Genomic DNA, 17,790 nt, shown 5'->3' on the forward strand with positions numbered 1-17,790 from the left:
ACATTGAGAAGTATATCTGAAACAAATCTTAAAAAATTCCATGGACAGCTATCAAAAGTTTAAATCAAAATTCATATTTATATATGAACATACACCTATCAACATTAGCTTAGGATATGAGACTTGCATGGATGTTCACTCCACGTTTTGTGTGCATGCACGTTTATGACTAATGAGCGCATGACGTCTTGTTTGGTGGGAGATACAACTTTCCCCCATTAAGCCGTGATGACGTAGCTGCAGGTCGCTCCTTTGCATCTCAGAGAGCTCCTTGCTTCTTCTTCTTCTTCTTCGGGTTGTAGCCTTCGTTATTTCCGCAGTCGTGCAGCGGTGTGTCGATACTACGTTGCTGGTCCACATCCTCCTCCCCATCCTCACGCCCCGCCTTGGCACTGTGGACCTTAGTTTTGTCAGCCATCCATTTATGTTTTTCTGTCACATGGGCTCTGTGGGTGCAATGTGAGCTGTCGACACCGGCTGCGACTCGTTTTGAAAATGATGGGAATTTAAAAGAGGGACTGAAGCAAGGGGACTCCGCATCTTTCTCTCTGCATCTCCTCCGCCGCTGGGAGGCTTCAGGGGATCATGCAACACCTTAAGCCATGGCGAGCTCTGCTGCTTTTAACCGTGATGTGCCAACCGGGAATCTCAGACAAATACGGTAAGATGACCGTGGTGACGATACTGATGATGGCAAGGTCCTTATCAGAAATGCACGGTCGTATTCCTGTAATATTCCCCAAAGTACATGATGTGTCGAAGTAGCTAATGACTTCACGGTGATCTCACCCGACTGTGGGATACTTTATCCTCTGTGGCATCACTATCATACCCCTGTAATATTCCAATAGAGACTGTCAGTCTTCCAAAACGACCTGTAAATGATTTGCCTTAGAGAGATGGGGTGTGTGGGTAAATGTAGAGGCTGATAGTGAGATTAGGCTGAGGCGAAGGAGAGATGGAGAATGATGGGGAAAGAGAGAATCTGTTATATTTATTTTTCTCCGGACCCTTTTAGAGAATCATGATTCATGTCATGCCAACATCACTCCTCACGCTGTTATTAGCATTATGTTTTTATTTGTAGTCCTTTCTATTTAAGGGAGTATAGGAACGCCACCAAATCCAGTTGTTGGGGATAAATATAAAAAAGACACAGACAGCAAAATTATGTTTTAAACATAAAAGAAGAGATAAAAAAGTATGTACCACAAAAAGTAATATGGTACTTTACGCACAATACATAAACACATGCTTATAATCAGAGATATACTGTAGGTTGCATATTCTTTTGACAAAAACATAAAGAAAGAAAAAAAGTTAATTGTTTTCTACATTAAAAAAAAGTATTTACTGATGCCTGAACAGTGTCAACCACACAGTATACTCTCAGCATGAGAAAGGGCAGTAGCAGGTTGACAATAACGACAATGAAAGCTTATTGATTATTGCAATAATGTCATTATTTTTCTTTTCATAGATTGACATAATTTGTTATACATTGATGCAACAAGTGAATTGTTACACCCCTTATACAGTACTTTACCCAAAGATAGGTTTTATTTTTTGCAGACAATAATGAAAAGAAATGTGTCTGACTGCAGCTTTGCAGATTTGTGAAGTATGGAGTGAATTCAATGAGTAATTCCGACCAAAATTAAGAAAGGCCAATGTTATTCTCTCCCTCAAGTCTTCTCCGACAGAAACTCTAGCTACTAACATTATTCCCTTCCACCTTGTACTGTATATATAAAGCAATGTGAATTATTGTAGACATATTTTATATGCTTATTATGTCAATTTTATTATTTGAGTGCAATCCCCTACATGTGATGCATTAAACACCTTAGGAGCAATTGATTACAGTTTATTTTAGACATTTAAAGCAGCTCACTTTGATAACAAGTGAACCATAATATACTTGCAATTTATCAGACCAATTATAAAAAACAGCAAAACTAAACATTAAAACTGTTAGTATTTCTGTGCCGTTTGCCATTCAAATTCAGAAAAATTTAGAAAACTGCTTTGCTTAAATATACCATGAACAGAAACAGTGAACAATGAACAATGGACAGCTCAATGGGAAGTCATTCTGCAAGTAACTGAGATTTCAGCACCATGGAGAGAAACCACTGTTGCTTCCCTTTGTCTGTATCCATTAACGCCTCTTTGCTTCCATCTCTGTTCTTCCACAGAGGCATCCATCCATCTGTTCACTTAATTAGCCTCCATACAAATGTCCAACTGTTTAGTGTCATACACGCATTATGATGTTCATGTCAGAGCTGACATCTCTGCAGCCAGGCGTTTCCTGAAGAGCAGATGACCTGTTGCTCGGTCAGGTTTCCCCTAAAATTGCATTTGAGATTCATTGGAACCTTTGTGCTAATTTGTCAATGAATACAATTGTTCTTCAAAAAAATAAAACAATAATGTTACTGCCTTGGGAGAATGCCGGTAATGTTAACTTTGAAAATAAAATGACATCCAGAAATGGAAACTGAAAATCACCTATACATAAACAGTTGAAGTATTATTTTGCCATTTGTGTGTTTGTTTTAGCTCCATGTTGCTTTATTGGCCCAACACTATAGCAGCTGTCCCTTCCTGGACAACCAGTCAGTATTTGATGACTGAGATTGTCATTTACGCAACGTCAACATTGTGGTGATGTGTGTGTGTCTGCAAGCCCCACACAAGTTGCAGGTTTTATGCTAATAATGTCCTTATGTTATAATGTCCTTTTTGCAATTATAAAGAAATCGTATAAATGTCAAGTGTAGGTGGGATTTGAATATGAAAGACGTGTGTGCTTTCGGAACCACATTTAAAGCTGATTATAATGAGTCAGCCGGGGTTAAACTCATTTCGTTTTGTTTTCTAAATGTGAAGTAAAGCAGAGTTTGACCAGTACCTGTTAGCCCTCTCTGTCTTTCTCCCTCAGGTTGCCTGTTTGAGAGAAAACTGTGCACAAGAGATCAGTTCTGCTCAGATGGTGAGTAAAACACACACACATTTGTATAAACACACACACACACACACATGCACACACAATCAAACATAATCTCTCTTGTCTACTTTCTTAATCCTTTTTGTATCCCTTCAGCATACTCGATTATTAACCCTGCAGCTGGACACACACACATACACACACGCACATACACACACGCACACACACACACACACACACGCACACACGCACACACACATGCACACGCACACACACGCACACACGCACACAAACAGACGGTACGTGACTGGAAGCTTGCAAACGAGCCCCAGAGCCTCAGTCCCATGTGTTGGTATCTCACCGTCACCGTCACCTGCCCCTCTCCCTTTCCTCATCTTTATCTAAGCCCCTCCCTTGCTCTACTGTCTCCATGGCAACACTGACATCATCGTGATGTCGACACCCCCACAGTTGTTGTGGCAATACAGCAATGAGTCACTGACGCACACTTACGCACTTCTCTGTGGAAATTGCACTTACGCACATGAACAGCCATTGGACGGAATACAAAAACGAGCCCGGCTTTGCAGCTCAAGATCAGACGCAGCGCTGTATTTATGCTCATCGAGGGGTCTGAGTGGAGAGCAACGACGACTCAAAGGTTTTTAGTCTGAAAGGTTATAATAAGCCTTTTGTCTCTCTGTGTGTCTCTCTGATTCTGTCTCTCTTCATAGCCCACAATTACAAAAATTGCTGCAATGAAGCTATCTGTTAGACACACAACAAATACTAATTGACCTATTTTTGTAGCTTGTGGAAGGAAACTATTTAAGTCCAGAGAAAGCGTAACCATCACATACAAAAAAGTCTCCCTGTGACTAACACATAAGAGTGTTAAATTCAGATGGAGAGGTTAAAGATGTGTTTGTCTGCACGTGACAACTCTGAGCAACAGTACCATCATTAGAAAAAATTCACACGCTTTTAACCAAATATTGTACTGCACAAATTATTGCTGTAAGCTGTCCGTAAATGTATGCTTTTATGTTATTGGATGACACGTTTGACTTTTTTTCAAATGCAAATACAGAAGTAATTATATTACAGGTGTTTATCAGACTGCTATCTTATTCCAACTTTGTTGATGCAGGCTTGTTTGCTGAAGAGTTGAATCAGAGTATCAATATACATGTTGTCTCTCAGTGTTGAGTGAGACTGATCCGGTGCACGAAGCAGCTACCCTCTGATAAAAAGAAAGGAGTATGCCTTCTAGCAGAGCTTAAATAATGACACTACATAATCAGTTAATGTGAATCTTTGAATTAAACTAAACACAAATAATTTCAATGTTCAATTTCCACTCAACACTATTGACAGAGGTGCCATCTTATTTAGTTGCATCCTCTATGGTTTTGAAGAGGCAGTGGTGCATCCACACAATTGGCCTCTGATGAATAATTAGTCCAAACAGGTTCATTAGAGTGAAAGTCCTTTTCTTTCTGCTTGCCTGCTGCCTGCCACTCATAATGGGACAAATGGATTGTGTCTTGGTGAGCTAAATGGGATGGACAGCATATTGTTGTTGCTCTCAGAAGTTGTTTATTTGTGTCTGTGACACGATGTGTGGCTGGCCCCTATAGATTTGCCAAGCAAATAAGACGTGTTTTTGGTTGTTACTGTTTCTAAAAAAATGTGATTTGAAGTAGTGGAAAGAGCAGTGTTGGAAATGGGTCTTTTTCTCTTTTTGCATTTCTTTCAAAGATATTCAGAGATGGAAGTGTGTGTTATTAGTGTTGCCGCATAGGTTCAGTTATACATGGACCAAGGTCACGATGATGTTGTGGCAAGTATCTCCCCTGTAAGCCTGTTGAGTCTGTTAGAGTTTGAGGCCAGTGTTAAACAGCATGAGGTGGCGGTGTGCACAGGTGTAGCACCCTGACCGTGTCAAGCTGCAGCTCCTTGAGGTGTTGACAAGGTGGATGGATACGAGGCTGAACCGCATCCGGGCAGCAGCATAGGGAAGGTTTGGTGGGTCTTTTGTAATTATCTGTAATTGTAAATTAGATCATCAGATGGTTGGTGCCATTAATGTATTAATGGAAATCACACAAGATAAAGATAATTAAATCCATAAACCATCTAAAATACCATAAGTCTCTAGTTTGTCCTTAGTTTGGTTGGCATGACTTTACTGTGAATACACACACACACACACACACACACGCACACACACACACACACACTCTTCTTTATCGAGCTTACACAACTGTTTTACCTATTAAAGAATGCTTGTCATGACAATTAATTTGAATAATTAATTTGAATAATTGTAATAATTCTTTGGAGCATTTTGTTTAAATCATGTCATTTGAGACACACATCGCATCTCTTTGTTGTAACACATATCCACTGTCCAACGCTGAATACTTCAGTATGTTCCCTGCATGTAAGTGATATCTACTGAAATAACACAAGCTCCAGGAATAGTCCCAATCCAATCAAGCAATGCAGTTTGCTGTCTTCTCTCCATTCATCCTCCATACCTCCTCCTCACATTCCTCTCCTCTCTGTCATCAGTCAGTTCACCACCAGGGATAAGAGCTACTGCATGTCGACCCTCCCAGTGAATTTCCTTGCGAGAATACAATATCAACATCACGTATTTGTGATTTGATTACAGGTTTCTCTGACTGGATAGTGGGGGAAGGATGCACACATTAGTTCAATATTCGGTATCTCTTGTCAGAGAATCAACTTGGAAATACTAAAACACTAAAGCAAGGCTGTTAAAACATAATCTACTCACTATTTAATACACAGAGTGGCAAACAACAAGCTATTCTGTTTCCTATAGAATTGTGTGGCTATAAAAACACATTAATCCTCACTAATCTGTTCAGAGTAACAATTTAGGCCTACCGTCTCACCGTGGCAGGTTGGCTTGAGGGAGATTTAGCCAGTGTAGTGCGGTGACTCATAGTGCGCCACATAATGCTCTGCTTTGTCTTTATTCACATCACATCGCAGTCTGACTCTTTCCCTTCTGAAATATTTTCATTTTCACATAGATTTTAGAGTTAAACAGCCACCCCAATGTGACATTGATAATAGTAGCTCTCTATATAAAGTATATCATTATCTAGCTCAGTTGTTTAACCTCCTGAATCTGTTCTATGTGATGTTAAAGCAGGACAGGAATTTTCAAGTATGAAGCACTTGATGTCCTGTTTCCAGCTTAATTTCATTGTGGTTTATGTCCAAACATAAAACCACATTTTGAAAGGATGCATAATCTAAGTCATAGACCTCATAATAATCCATCAGCATGGCTGAAGAGTGGATGCATGACATTGTTGTGTGTTTAACATGAAAATGGCTTTATGTACTGCAAAGGATCAACATATGGATTCATTCACGATCAGGATATGAGAACAGTTTGGAAAAAAAAAATACTGAGCAAACGCTATCCTTTTTGTCTGTTGTCATGAGGCTGCCTACAGGTTAGCAACTATTTTCTACCATTGGCACACTCAGTGACAATGGTAGAACCTCGTCAGAAGCAGTGACAAGCATTATAAGTGTGTGGGCTGCACTTCAAAACTATGACTCATTGCTATGGGTTAGTGTGGTGTGGGCTACATAAGAATTACGAGTATTACTACAAGTACTGGAATGTACCTCAAGGCCAGCTTCACGGAAATATTTGTGGGAAAAATGTATACAGTTAAAGCTAAAAGTCTAAAGGTCAGAAACTTTAGGGCCTTGTTACATTTGCTTTCAGCGACTGTATTTTTTGTCTTTTTTACAGCAGCCATTTTGATTTGTCAGAATAGGAAAATCATAGGTGTTACTCATAACTTGTTATACATGTCCTACTCAAGTGTCCCAGAAGATGGCCTTGAAATAATTTAAAAAATAAGTCTCAAAAGACTATATTGGGAAAATAAGAGTCAAAATGTTGACAGTGCGTGTGTCTGTTCATTCCAGATGGGCTGTTTGGTCAGTGTTGTATCTCTAAGCAGGACCTGGTCCAGTACCAGGTGTCAGTTCCTGTTCTGAAAAGGATGCAGGAAGTCCTCAAACAGCTCATGTTACAAGGTGAGATGATACATGGAAATCATCACCAGCATTTCTTGACAAAGCTGAAACTGTTAGAGTTAATGCCCCATTGCTGCAAAGTGACTGAGGAAAGTCAAAGGTTTAGACAAAATCTGTGTGATTTTGTGTATGATTTGAGGGCAATTTAAACATTTTTTATATGAAAACTACATTTTATATTATATCTGCGTTATTGAACCTAGACCAGTATACCAACCACCGCTATGCTTTGAGCTAAATACTCACGTCAGCTTGCTAACATGTCAAAATGACAATCCTTAGTTTAACATTTTAGCATGCTAGTGCTAAACATTAGCACTAGTGCTAAGCTATTCAAAATAAATCCTATAAGAAACAGTATTGATTTCCTCAAACTTCACACACAACTTGGTCTTGCTCTCTAAACTTCTTTAATTGATGTGTGTGTGTGTGTGTGTGTGTGTGTGTGTGTGTGTGTGTGTGTGTGTGTGTGTGTGTGTGTGTGTGTGTGTGTGTGTGTGTACAGGTCTTTCCTGGCAAGATGACATCACCCAGTATATTTTATCAAAGGAGCTGAAGAGAGTTCCCCATACCACCCACCCCTCGAAGCCAAATTCCTCTCCCTCCTCTTCTCATTCGTCTCAGTAAGTACCCTCCAGTTACAGTGATATACAGTGAGGAGTGCACATTTTACACAAAACAAATGAGCCAAAGGACAGAGTCAGAGCCAATCATTTATTTCACCATTTATTTACTTCTGGACCTGTTTCCTCCCTACCTCCTCTCAGGCCCTGTGTATTTATATTAATCATCTCTTTGTCTCTCTCTGTACCGCCAGGTCCAAACAGAACGTCCTCCACCATCACAGTTCTAAGTCGGGGTCCGCACCTCCTGGTGCCAACTACGTGGACTACATGATTGTCGAACCTCCTCAGACCCCACTCCGCATGCACACAGCCTCGATGGACCCTTACACATACCACCAGGTACACATACACACATCATTAGCATCCAGAAGCAGGACTATGTGCCTGTGGATCAACTGACAATACTAGTTACAAAAGACAACAATTCATGCATAAAATCCCAACTCCAGAGTTAAACGCAATCTTAGAACATTGCAATAGTGGTAAATACTTTGGAAACCTGCATTAAGGATTATTACAGTATTGCCAATGAAAAGGAAAATACATAAAGAGCTTAGACATCACACACATGCACACACTAAATCTGTGTACCTCTCCTGATTCCAGCATAGATATCAAGATGACATAGAGAGATCGCTTATTGGAGCAGGAGCCGGTTATGCCCGCCCTTCTTCAAGGTCCCAGGCCAATCAAAGAGAGCAAGAACGTGACAGGCAGCTGCTACAGGAAGCCTTGTCTCTATACCTAGCGTCTGCTCAACCTTCGTATCGCCAACGTGGGGCCGCTTCCATGACTCGTGCAGGTAAACAGCATGTTCTGTTTTCAAGAGGAAGACACACAAGAACAAATCTTTCTGGAAGCTATGTCATGAAACAGTTATAAACATAACTAAACAATTATCTTTACCATCCTCAACTATGATGATCAGGTCAGCCTTATTATGAGGACCTGGAACTGGCGATACCAGTGGACTATGTGGAAGACTACACCCTAGAGGAGAGACTTGGTACTGCAGGCAGACAACAAACACAGCCGAATAAAAAAGTTCCTCAGCAGATCAGCACTCAGTCTGGAAACAATGGTGAGGAAAAGGAACTTAATGTTATTTCAGCAGCGGGAAGTAGTGGGAGTACGTACACAGCGTGGACATACAACACGTTCATAACATTTTTTAATTGGTAAGTGAAAACATAATGCTAACTTTGCTGTCCCGTGTTAGATGGCCTTCTCCAGAGGATGTCAGGAGTCTTGAAGCGGTACGGAGTTGACCCCAGAGAGCTCAGTCAAGAGCAGCTCTACAAGCTGGCCCTCATACTGCAGCTGATGCAAGCCCAAGACCAAACAGGTAGTCTTTCAGTCATTTCAAATCAACAACTAAATATAAACACTGTCTCCTTTTTACACATACAATTGGAATATGAAGCTTCAAGCTACAAAAACGAATATCTGTATATATGAAGGATTCAAGGTTAAACCCGACTGACTATTATATTATTACCTTTGGTTGTTATGCTACAAGCAATCTCTGACAGTAAAGCAAGTGTGGCTTTTCTAAGATGGTGGAGAAAATTTGTAATAAAATCTGTTCAATTTCCAAGTAGAAAAACAGAAGACCTTGATAGCTAACGAGGAAAAGAGATTATGCTGATATTTAATTGTGATTTCTTGTAGTATTTTATTAAAAACATCAGTCTGTCCGTCTTAACACAGATCCTATTGCGAAAGACCTCATCACCCTCAAGGAGGTATGTCAGCATTCGTTGTCAGCAGTGTTCACAAGAACTAGTCAAACACTTTTTCTTTTACTGAGTGGTCTTCTATTATTCCCCCTTAGATGCAGCTATTAAAAACAGATAGCGTGTCCCATAAGCCGGAGAAGCACGCCCCTGTTCCTGGTCCCCATGATGCCCCTCCTGCCCCCACCTCCGCCTCAGTCCCATCTCCACCTCAAGCCAAGAGCGCCAGCCTCCTCCCTTCTGCCTCCCAGCCTCCTCAGGTCGCCCCTGCTAAAGGTGGACACGGCTTGAAGGAGCAGGGGCCGCCACTGGTTGAGGGTACAGGAGCCAAGGAGGAGTATGGGTACATAGTCACCAGTCAGAGGTCAGCACTCGGTCAAATTAAATGCTTTGTTTATTCCAAATAAAATGTGAAAACAAGAAGAGCATATCTACCTTTGGATCCAATCCTTATTGTTAGGAAAGACCTGCTTCACAAAGCGACAATATGTGAAATCATTAATTGTCATATTAATTGTCAGTAAAGAACAGCAAATAGGACATAATAAACATGATGTTTACAAGGAGGATGATGATGTTTTTCCTTTGTAGTCCCTTGAGTTTGTATGATGGAGTGAAGCTGTTGGAGCTACTGGCTGATAAGATACACCTGACAACCAGCAGCTTCATCAACATCAGGTAACACCACCGTTATGTGTGTATCAGTGTGTTAGATCGTTGTAACCTTTAGTTGAAACACTAAGAATTCTGAACATGTGTGTCCCTGTGGGTTTGTGTTGCCAGCGTGGTGGGCCCTGCGCTGACGTTCCGTATCCGCCAGAATGATCACAACATGACGGCTGCAGAGGTGGCGGCTAAAGCTGGTGAGGCTCAAAAACACAAAGACGCACGAATGCCTCCCTCAACATTAAGTGAAAAGTCGCCGCTTTCTCCCTCAAATATCAATTGTTTGTTGTGGTTTCTTCAGTCACTGAAAAGAACTTCCTGGAGTCCGAGACAGGCTTGAAGATTGTGCAGACTGGTGTGGGAGAGGTACTTGATACACACATTTATTTTTTAACCCCTCCTATGAGTAACATGTGGAGCCGTTGTCAAGGCTACAGAGATATGATCACTCATCTGCATTGCCTTCCATTTACCATCTATTCATCCGAGCTCGACAGATGATCAGACTTGCTGGTGTGAAATTAGACTCCCGACGGACTACCAGCTCCGAACTGAATTGTTGTACTTTACTTTATTTGTGGCTGCCTTTTGTAGTTACAGAGTGACTTGATCTTGTATCTTAACCCAGGGATGTTGAGTGATTTGATTCAGGCCATATTACTGGTACAATGAAATGATTGCTTGCGTAGTGGTTCAGACACACAGCTGGGTGTGTTAGTGTTCAGGAAGACCTGCAGTGCCAATCACAACACATGATGCCCAGGGCGAAGGACCGACTCCTGGTGTGTTTGCAAACGTGGAGCTTATATTTGATATTGCATCAAATTAAGAAAGTGAACTCCACTTTTTGCAAGAAATATTACTTTTATGAGGACTGTACCTTGACGCAGCACAGACAGGCAGTGCATCCATCTCTGGTTATAGAGCTTATTTTCTATCAACCGCTACACTTGCGTTGTTGCAACATTGTGTGTGGGTGTTTGTCTGTGTGCGTAAACCCCTGAGTGTGTGCCATCTGGAGTGCAAGTGACCAGAACAAATCAGCGAGTCTGCACCTTATAACCATAATTTCACTTGTTGCCATGGTGCTTCATCTCTAACACCCCCACCCCCCAATGTGGCTCCCATATCCCAGGTGCTATGGCAACAGTCACAGGTGTCATTGACCTCGTTATTTGCACACTAACACACATTGGATGCCTTTTTCCTGGCCTCTGACTCATTGCCTGCACCTGTGTAATAGATTAATACACACACACACAAACAGACACAAACGCACACACCGATTGAACGCAGGGCTGCAGATAACATTGTATTTGTCTTGCCAATACATGGAACATGTGTGTCAATTCATTCAAAAATTACATTATTCTTTCAAATTAATTCAGTTTAAGTGAACGCATGATTTGAATACTGATTTACAATTTACAATTTTAAATTAATGTGGTAATTCAATAATTCTGCTGTATTGTGCAGCAGAGTGAAATCTGTATTGAAAGATAGAAAAGAAGATGAAGAAGGGGTGACACACCGCTGTCTTTTTAACAGGTTCCTGGTTCATACGATCATGAATTCTCAGACCTCTGTCATTAAAACTCAACATTAACCTCTCACTGAGGCCACCGTGCTGTCATGTATAGTTACAAACAAACAAATGTGTTGTTAGAATGAGATGAGTAACCTTTGGATTCCAGTGGGGAGTCCCAGAGGTCTCTTAGCTTGGGTTGACTACTCTCAAAAGGCAAGATGTGCACGTCAATAAATAGAAATAGCACTATGGTGAGATAATAACACATCCTTTGTGCTACTTCCCCACCACCCATGTCTTACTTCCTCTTTATGATGTCTTTTTCCCAGAGGACAGATGCACGGGGTCTCCCCCAGGTAACCAGGGTTTCCCGGGGCTCCAGTGGGACAGTCATCACCCTTGTTTCCATGGCAGTCGTAGGAGGTGTGCTGGTATTGGCCATGACCGTAGCCTGTCTAAGGCACCACGCTCAGCAAGTGGCCACTGGCAAGCTGGGACTGGGGCCAGAGGGAGGAGCAGAAACACACTTTGATTACCAGGTAAGGCAGCATGGGCAGATTCAGGACTGTGTAAAGGCCATTGTATGTCATTTCCTAGAGGTTTTGTCTGTTTGTTTGTCTTCACCATGGTCTCAACGTCTCCATGGTATAATGGATTGGAAAAGTGTAAGAAATCACATTATGTACACTCAAAAAGGCAATAAATGTGTGAATTTACATTTGTTTTTCAGAGGATATAGGTAATAATGAAGAAATGTCTCTGATCAGGCAGATTCATTACTATAGGTTATACACATTATACATACAGTGTTAATGACATGCAATCAGCACAACATGCCGATTATAATGTGGATACAATCAGTTGATTAATCCAATCACCAAAAAGGTCAGGTCAGGTCAGGTATGGGGGCATGCGCCAAGGCAGCGCGTTGCGCGTCAATCACCAAAGAGTAGTCCTCAATACTAAGCAGTTAGTGGTTAGAGTAAAATAAAAGACAATACATTTTATTACATATATCATAGTTATTCATAAGTACTTATTTTTAACGTACTTTCCACTCAGGAGCTATGTCGGCAGCACATGGCGTCCAAAACCTCCCTGTGCCGCCAGGACTGTGTGGTCGGGGGGAGCAGCAGCATGGTGGGGTCTGCCATAGGCACAGGTGCTGGAGGTCGGAGGGGTACGGACACGTCCCGTGTCAGCAGCGTTTCCTCCCAGTTCAGCGACGGTCCCCAGCACAGCCCGTCCTCCACCCACAGCTCCACCCCATCCTGGAGCGAAGAGCCAGCCCAGTCCAACATGGACATCTCTACTGGTCACATGATACTGGTGAGATATTGAGTGGCGAGACCAGACTTCCTGCTGTAGCGAACCTCTTGCTGTGAAAATCATAATTTTCCTCATTTTGCATTTATTAACTGCCTACACTTTATGTGCACGTCATCTCTCTGTCAGGCCTATATGGAGGATCACCTGCGTAATAAGGACCGGCTTCAGAGGGAATGGGAGGCGTTGTGCTCCTACCAGGCTGATCCCAGTTCAGTAGCTGTGGCACAACTCCCGAGCAACATGGACAAAAACAGACATGCTGAATCTCTCCCCTGTTAGTTCATTAGTGTGTCACTGTAATCATTACTTTATCTCTCTGTGATGGTGTCATGTATGTGTAATATATATATATATATATATATATATATATATATATATATATATATATATATATATATATCTCATATGTCCTCATCATTCATGCAGTGACTCGTTCTTGACAGCTGTTTTCTTTTACAGATGATCACTCTCGGGTGAAGCTGAAGACTGAAGTGAATTCCAATAAACAAGACTACATCAACGCCAGCATCATTGTAAGAATTCTTCAAACAATCTCAAACTTTTTCAGGATGTGATGATTTCTTCTCATTTTCGGTTTGTTGGTTGGCGATTTATCCCCTGATACAACATGAGGATTTAAATAAACAGTTCTGATTATCATCGTGTCCGATGCACTATAAATAGATTTGAAATATTGGAACATATATGAACTGAGTACATACTTTATACTGTATTGCTGATAGATTTGCATTGTTCATCCTTTGTTACCGTAGAAAGAAAATCTGTCCGGATGTGTCTTACAGTTGCATTCTGATTTTCAATCTGCGAAGCAAAAGCTTGTCTCTCTATCAGAATATGAACACTTAGACCTGATTCAAGTCTAATCTGTAAAATGTCATTCATATCCATGAGGTCAAATAATTTATCTTGAAGCCTCGGTCCCATGCATTTATAACCACGTCACTGTATAACATTATAATGTTCCCTTGCTGTAACTCATATCTGTTTGAGAAAAAAAACTAAAACTCACCTCTTTCTTTTTTCTCATTTAACTCCACAGTGTGATCATGACCCTCGCCAGCCAGCTTATATCGCCACACAGGGACCGCAGTCTCATACTGTCGCTGACTTCTGGCAGGTCAGTGCAATCTTTGTTCTGTTCTTTTTCTATCTCTCTCCCAATTTAGAGAATGTACTTGCTGTTTAGTGACATAATAAAATGATGTAGGGCGTTGGACCATTCGGTCCATCCGCAGGAAATCGTCCTTGTTACTCACTTTTATATTTAAATGTGAGTGTGTGTGTGCGTGTGTTCTCTCCAACCCACAGATGGTGTGGGAGAACGGCTGCACAGTGATAGTGATGATGACAGCTCTGGTGGAAGATGGAGAGAAACAGTGCGAGCGATACTGGCCTGACGAGGGCTCATCACTCTACCACATCTATGAGGTTCATTTCCTGTCTGAACTCACAACCTTTAATTTCACATTTAGCATAGTGTCTTTCCATAATGCTCTGAAAGGAACAAACGTTCAGAGTAACAGTTATGTCTTCTCTGCATCTGTCTGCGGTTATAGTGGTTGTGTATGTACACAAGAAGTGCAGGGTTATGTTAAGAACAAATAAGATTAATCATTGATCTGGGTTTAGAGCATAAAGTCAGATCCCTGAAATTAAATACACAATCCTAATTGCATGATTCTGGTTTAGATCAACATTTTGAGGGGGAAAAAACTAAACACATAAACGTATTTTGTACATTCAACATAAGATGTTCTTTTTAACAGTAAACAAAAATGGCCATTCCCCTCTTTAATGGTATGTTTACCCTCTTGTTCATATCTCTTTTGTGTCTGCCGTCCCTCCCTCTGTGTCTCTTTGTGTTCACCAGGTCAACCTGGTGTCGGAGCACATCTGGTGCAAAGACTTCCTGGTGCGTAGCTTCTACCTGAAGAACGTCCAGACGCAGGAGACCAGAACCTTGACGCAGTTTCACCTGCTGAGCTGGCCGGCTGACGGCATCCCCACCTCCACGCGACCGCTGCTGGACTTCCGCAGGTGAGCACCTCTACAATCACACAGACATGTACACACAGACTATTCCAACGTGTGCCCTTGATTTCAACAGGATGGAGAAAACTGGTGGTCAGGATGCGATGTGTTATAAATGTTGAACCCGGACACATCAGTGGATTCGAAACCCTCCTGATGGCCCTCGTCACGTCCATCTTTCGGTCATTCTGCATGGCGTGTTGTACATTCCATACACTATTCATCACCGTAGCTCTCTCTCTCCCTCTCTCCCGGTGGGCAGGTTGATAGGTTTGTATTTTGACATCTCCCAGTGTCATTTTTGTGGTTTGCAGCTAGTACTCTGGCTCCAGTTGCATAGTCACAAAAATGAGCATTGGCAGGTGTGACTGGCTACTGCACGAGGGACAGTGAATCTGTGGCTTCCTCTTCACCTATTCTTTTCCAGTTTTATCATCTCTCATGCACTTTCTAATTGTTCCTGTCCTGACATCCTTTACCTCATTCCTGATCTTACTGATTCAGCATTTATTATCGTCTTGATTACTGATTGAAGTCATTTATGTGTGTTCATTAAATGTGTCAACAAGGTTAGTTGAGATTTACAAAGTTTATAGTAACTAATTGATAATAAAGCCTTTGTTTTCTGTTCTCCTTTCTTTCTCTGCTGTCCCTTGTTCCTGCTTTTCAGGAAGGTGAATAAATGCTACAGAGGTCGTTCGTGCCCAATCATCGTTCACTGCGGGTAAAACAATATATATATATATATATATATATATATATATATATATATATATATATATATATATCTATATCAAGATTTCTATGAAACATGAGATTTGTTAGAATCACACAATATGACCAATATGAGTTTGTGTTTGGAAAGCAGATTGAAGTAAAACACTATTTCCTTTATACCTGTCACTCTCACAGTGATGGCACTAGCCGGACTGGCGCGTACATCCTCATTGATATGGTGCTGAACCGCATGGCCAAGGGTGAGACGCTCGCACACAAACACACACACAGACACACACATTTATATAGGGTATAATTTAGTTCTTAAACAAGGTCAACATTTGGTGAGAATGAATTCATGCCGAGGTTTGCCCATAGCAGCTCAGTGTGTAGGCCTACACTGACCTTCTGTGGACAGTGGGAGGGGCTATAGTCACAATAAAGTAAAATAATTCTGCTCATGTGACACATAAAGTAGGCCTTAATTGAGCAAGTTAGCTGGGTTTTTTCTTTTGTTTAAGTGTTCTGTTTCAACATCCAAGTCATATATGTACAATCTCCACACTGAAGGTTTATTTTAGTGTGTCACGCTAACATTAATTGGATTGCATCACAATTGTTTTCTTAGTTGTTGGGATTATTTTTGAATTCCTGTGCCTTTTTATTGTTTTAAAGAAGATTTAAAGAGAAAGTTCCTATCTTCTCTAGCACCAAAGCTTCAAAGAACGGTTTGTGTTGTTGTTAGGAGTGAAGGAGATCGACATTGCAGCCTCACTGGAGCACATCAGAGACCAGAGACCTGGCTTAGTCCGCACCAAGGTACCATACGTCTGTGTTAGCACTTTTAGACAGAAACGTCCATCCATCATAATCCAGTTGTCTCCCTCTGTAACCATCCCTCTAACACCTTACACTCTCACATTCACCTTCTTGGTATTTCTGTTCCCCACCTCTCGTCCTGATCAGGACCAGTTTGAGTTTGCGCTGACAGCAGTAGCCGAGGAGGTGAATGCCATCTTGAAAGCCTTGCCGCAGTGAGCTGAGGACGCAGTGGGGTCATCCACAGGCACACAGAAAGAATTACTCATGAGGACACACTCGTACAATCCAGTCTTGGATGTCTGGCCATCACTGTAAAAAAATATTTGCTCGACCACACTTGGAGTAGTCACTGCTCTTGTTTCCAGCATGCAGTCTTTTACCATCTACTCATTCTCTGGGTTTATAAAGCTTTTTGGAATTTAATTACATTATTTTTGGCAGGGTGTAAATATGGACAGAAGATCAAATCGTTTTATCAATATGGGACAAATTTGATCTTTTCTCTCTGAAGTTTCTACCTAATTAGACAACAATGAGGCCATCAGAGGGTGCTATACTCTGCCCTTTCAGGATAGAATGCACTTCTGTTCATGGTTGTCATGATGAAGTGTAACACTGTTTACCCATCGGCTTTGCTTCATCTTCCCTTTTACTGGACATGACGACATGATTACCGAAAATAAATCACCACCAACACTGAGGGTTTGTTTTGTTCTGTTCTGTTTTGTTGAACATTACAATTTTCTTGGTATATTGTTAAAATCGTGTTAAATCCATTCACAAACTTGTCAAATGTGTTAGACCTCCATCTGGCTAATACACAATAAGGTTTCAAATAATCTTAACTCTGAGTGTGTTGTAACTGTATGCTATCGTCTAGTGTGTGTTGATTTACAGCAGGTTTTAATCCGTGAGGCTTGTCTTGGCTGCCATGACAACATGATGGTCCTTTTGTAACGGATGCTGTGCGTTGACCAGTACACCTTGCCTTCTCTCTCCTTCTGCACACACCTTAGTACCTTTGTTTGGGTTCTTTTATCGTCTTACTAAGTGTATGATCTTGTGATTAATGTAAATAATTTCTCCTGATGATTGTGTTTATTTCATGTAGCAGACAGATAATATAAAAAAATATCTATAAAAATGTATTTTTGACTTGACCTGAATAAATGTGTGACGTGATGCAAAGAAAAAGCTAAAAACAAGCCTCAAGCTCATTTTCTAAAGTCCTGTTCTTTAGTGGGTGTGTTTTTTGTTTAGTAA

At 41.2% G+C, this 17,790-nt stretch overlaps 1 protein-coding gene across 1 annotated transcript; it reads left to right on the forward strand.

Annotated features, from left to right (window-relative positions):
* The first annotated feature begins 465 nt into the window (after positions 1 to 465).
* On the forward strand, positions 466 to 17,722 carry ptprna (protein tyrosine phosphatase receptor type Na). Its single transcript, XM_034562571.1, has 24 exons — positions 466 to 661; positions 2,948 to 2,998; positions 6,941 to 7,051; positions 7,557 to 7,674; positions 7,869 to 8,016; positions 8,284 to 8,479; positions 8,606 to 8,758; positions 8,897 to 9,022; positions 9,388 to 9,422; positions 9,512 to 9,777; positions 10,005 to 10,091; positions 10,197 to 10,276; positions 10,381 to 10,445; positions 11,937 to 12,146; positions 12,670 to 12,936; positions 13,063 to 13,210; positions 13,396 to 13,469; positions 13,997 to 14,074; positions 14,266 to 14,385; positions 14,828 to 14,994; positions 15,659 to 15,712; positions 15,901 to 15,965; positions 16,451 to 16,524; positions 16,672 to 17,722. The coding sequence occupies exons 1-24, from the start codon at positions 586 to 588 to the stop codon at positions 16,741 to 16,743; spliced, it is 2,841 nt and encodes a 946-aa protein (XP_034418462.1). The 5' UTR covers positions 466 to 585; the 3' UTR covers positions 16,744 to 17,722.
* Positions 17,723 to 17,790: the final 68 nt, after the last annotated feature.

This window comes from Cyclopterus lumpus, chromosome 21 (assembly GCF_009769545.1).
Source record: "Cyclopterus lumpus isolate fCycLum1 chromosome 21, fCycLum1.pri, whole genome shotgun sequence".
In the NCBI taxonomy this organism is placed as follows: domain Eukaryota; kingdom Metazoa; phylum Chordata; class Actinopteri; order Perciformes; family Cyclopteridae; genus Cyclopterus; species Cyclopterus lumpus.

What these genes read in the sequence shown, in the direction of transcription:
- ptprna (XM_034562571.1), top strand. Translation starts at nt 586, where the DNA reads ATGCAACACCTTAAGCCATGGCGAGCTCTGCTGCTTTTAACCGTGATG. An exon ending in TCCTCTTCTCATTCGTCTCA is followed by an intron (nt 7,675 to 7,868) that starts GTAAGTACCCTC and finishes CTGTACCGCCAG; the next exon opens with GTCCAAACAGAACGTCCTCC. An exon ending in CTGTCGCTGACTTCTGGCAG is followed by an intron (nt 14,075 to 14,265) that starts GTCAGTGCAATC and finishes TCCAACCCACAG; the next exon opens with ATGGTGTGGGAGAACGGCTG.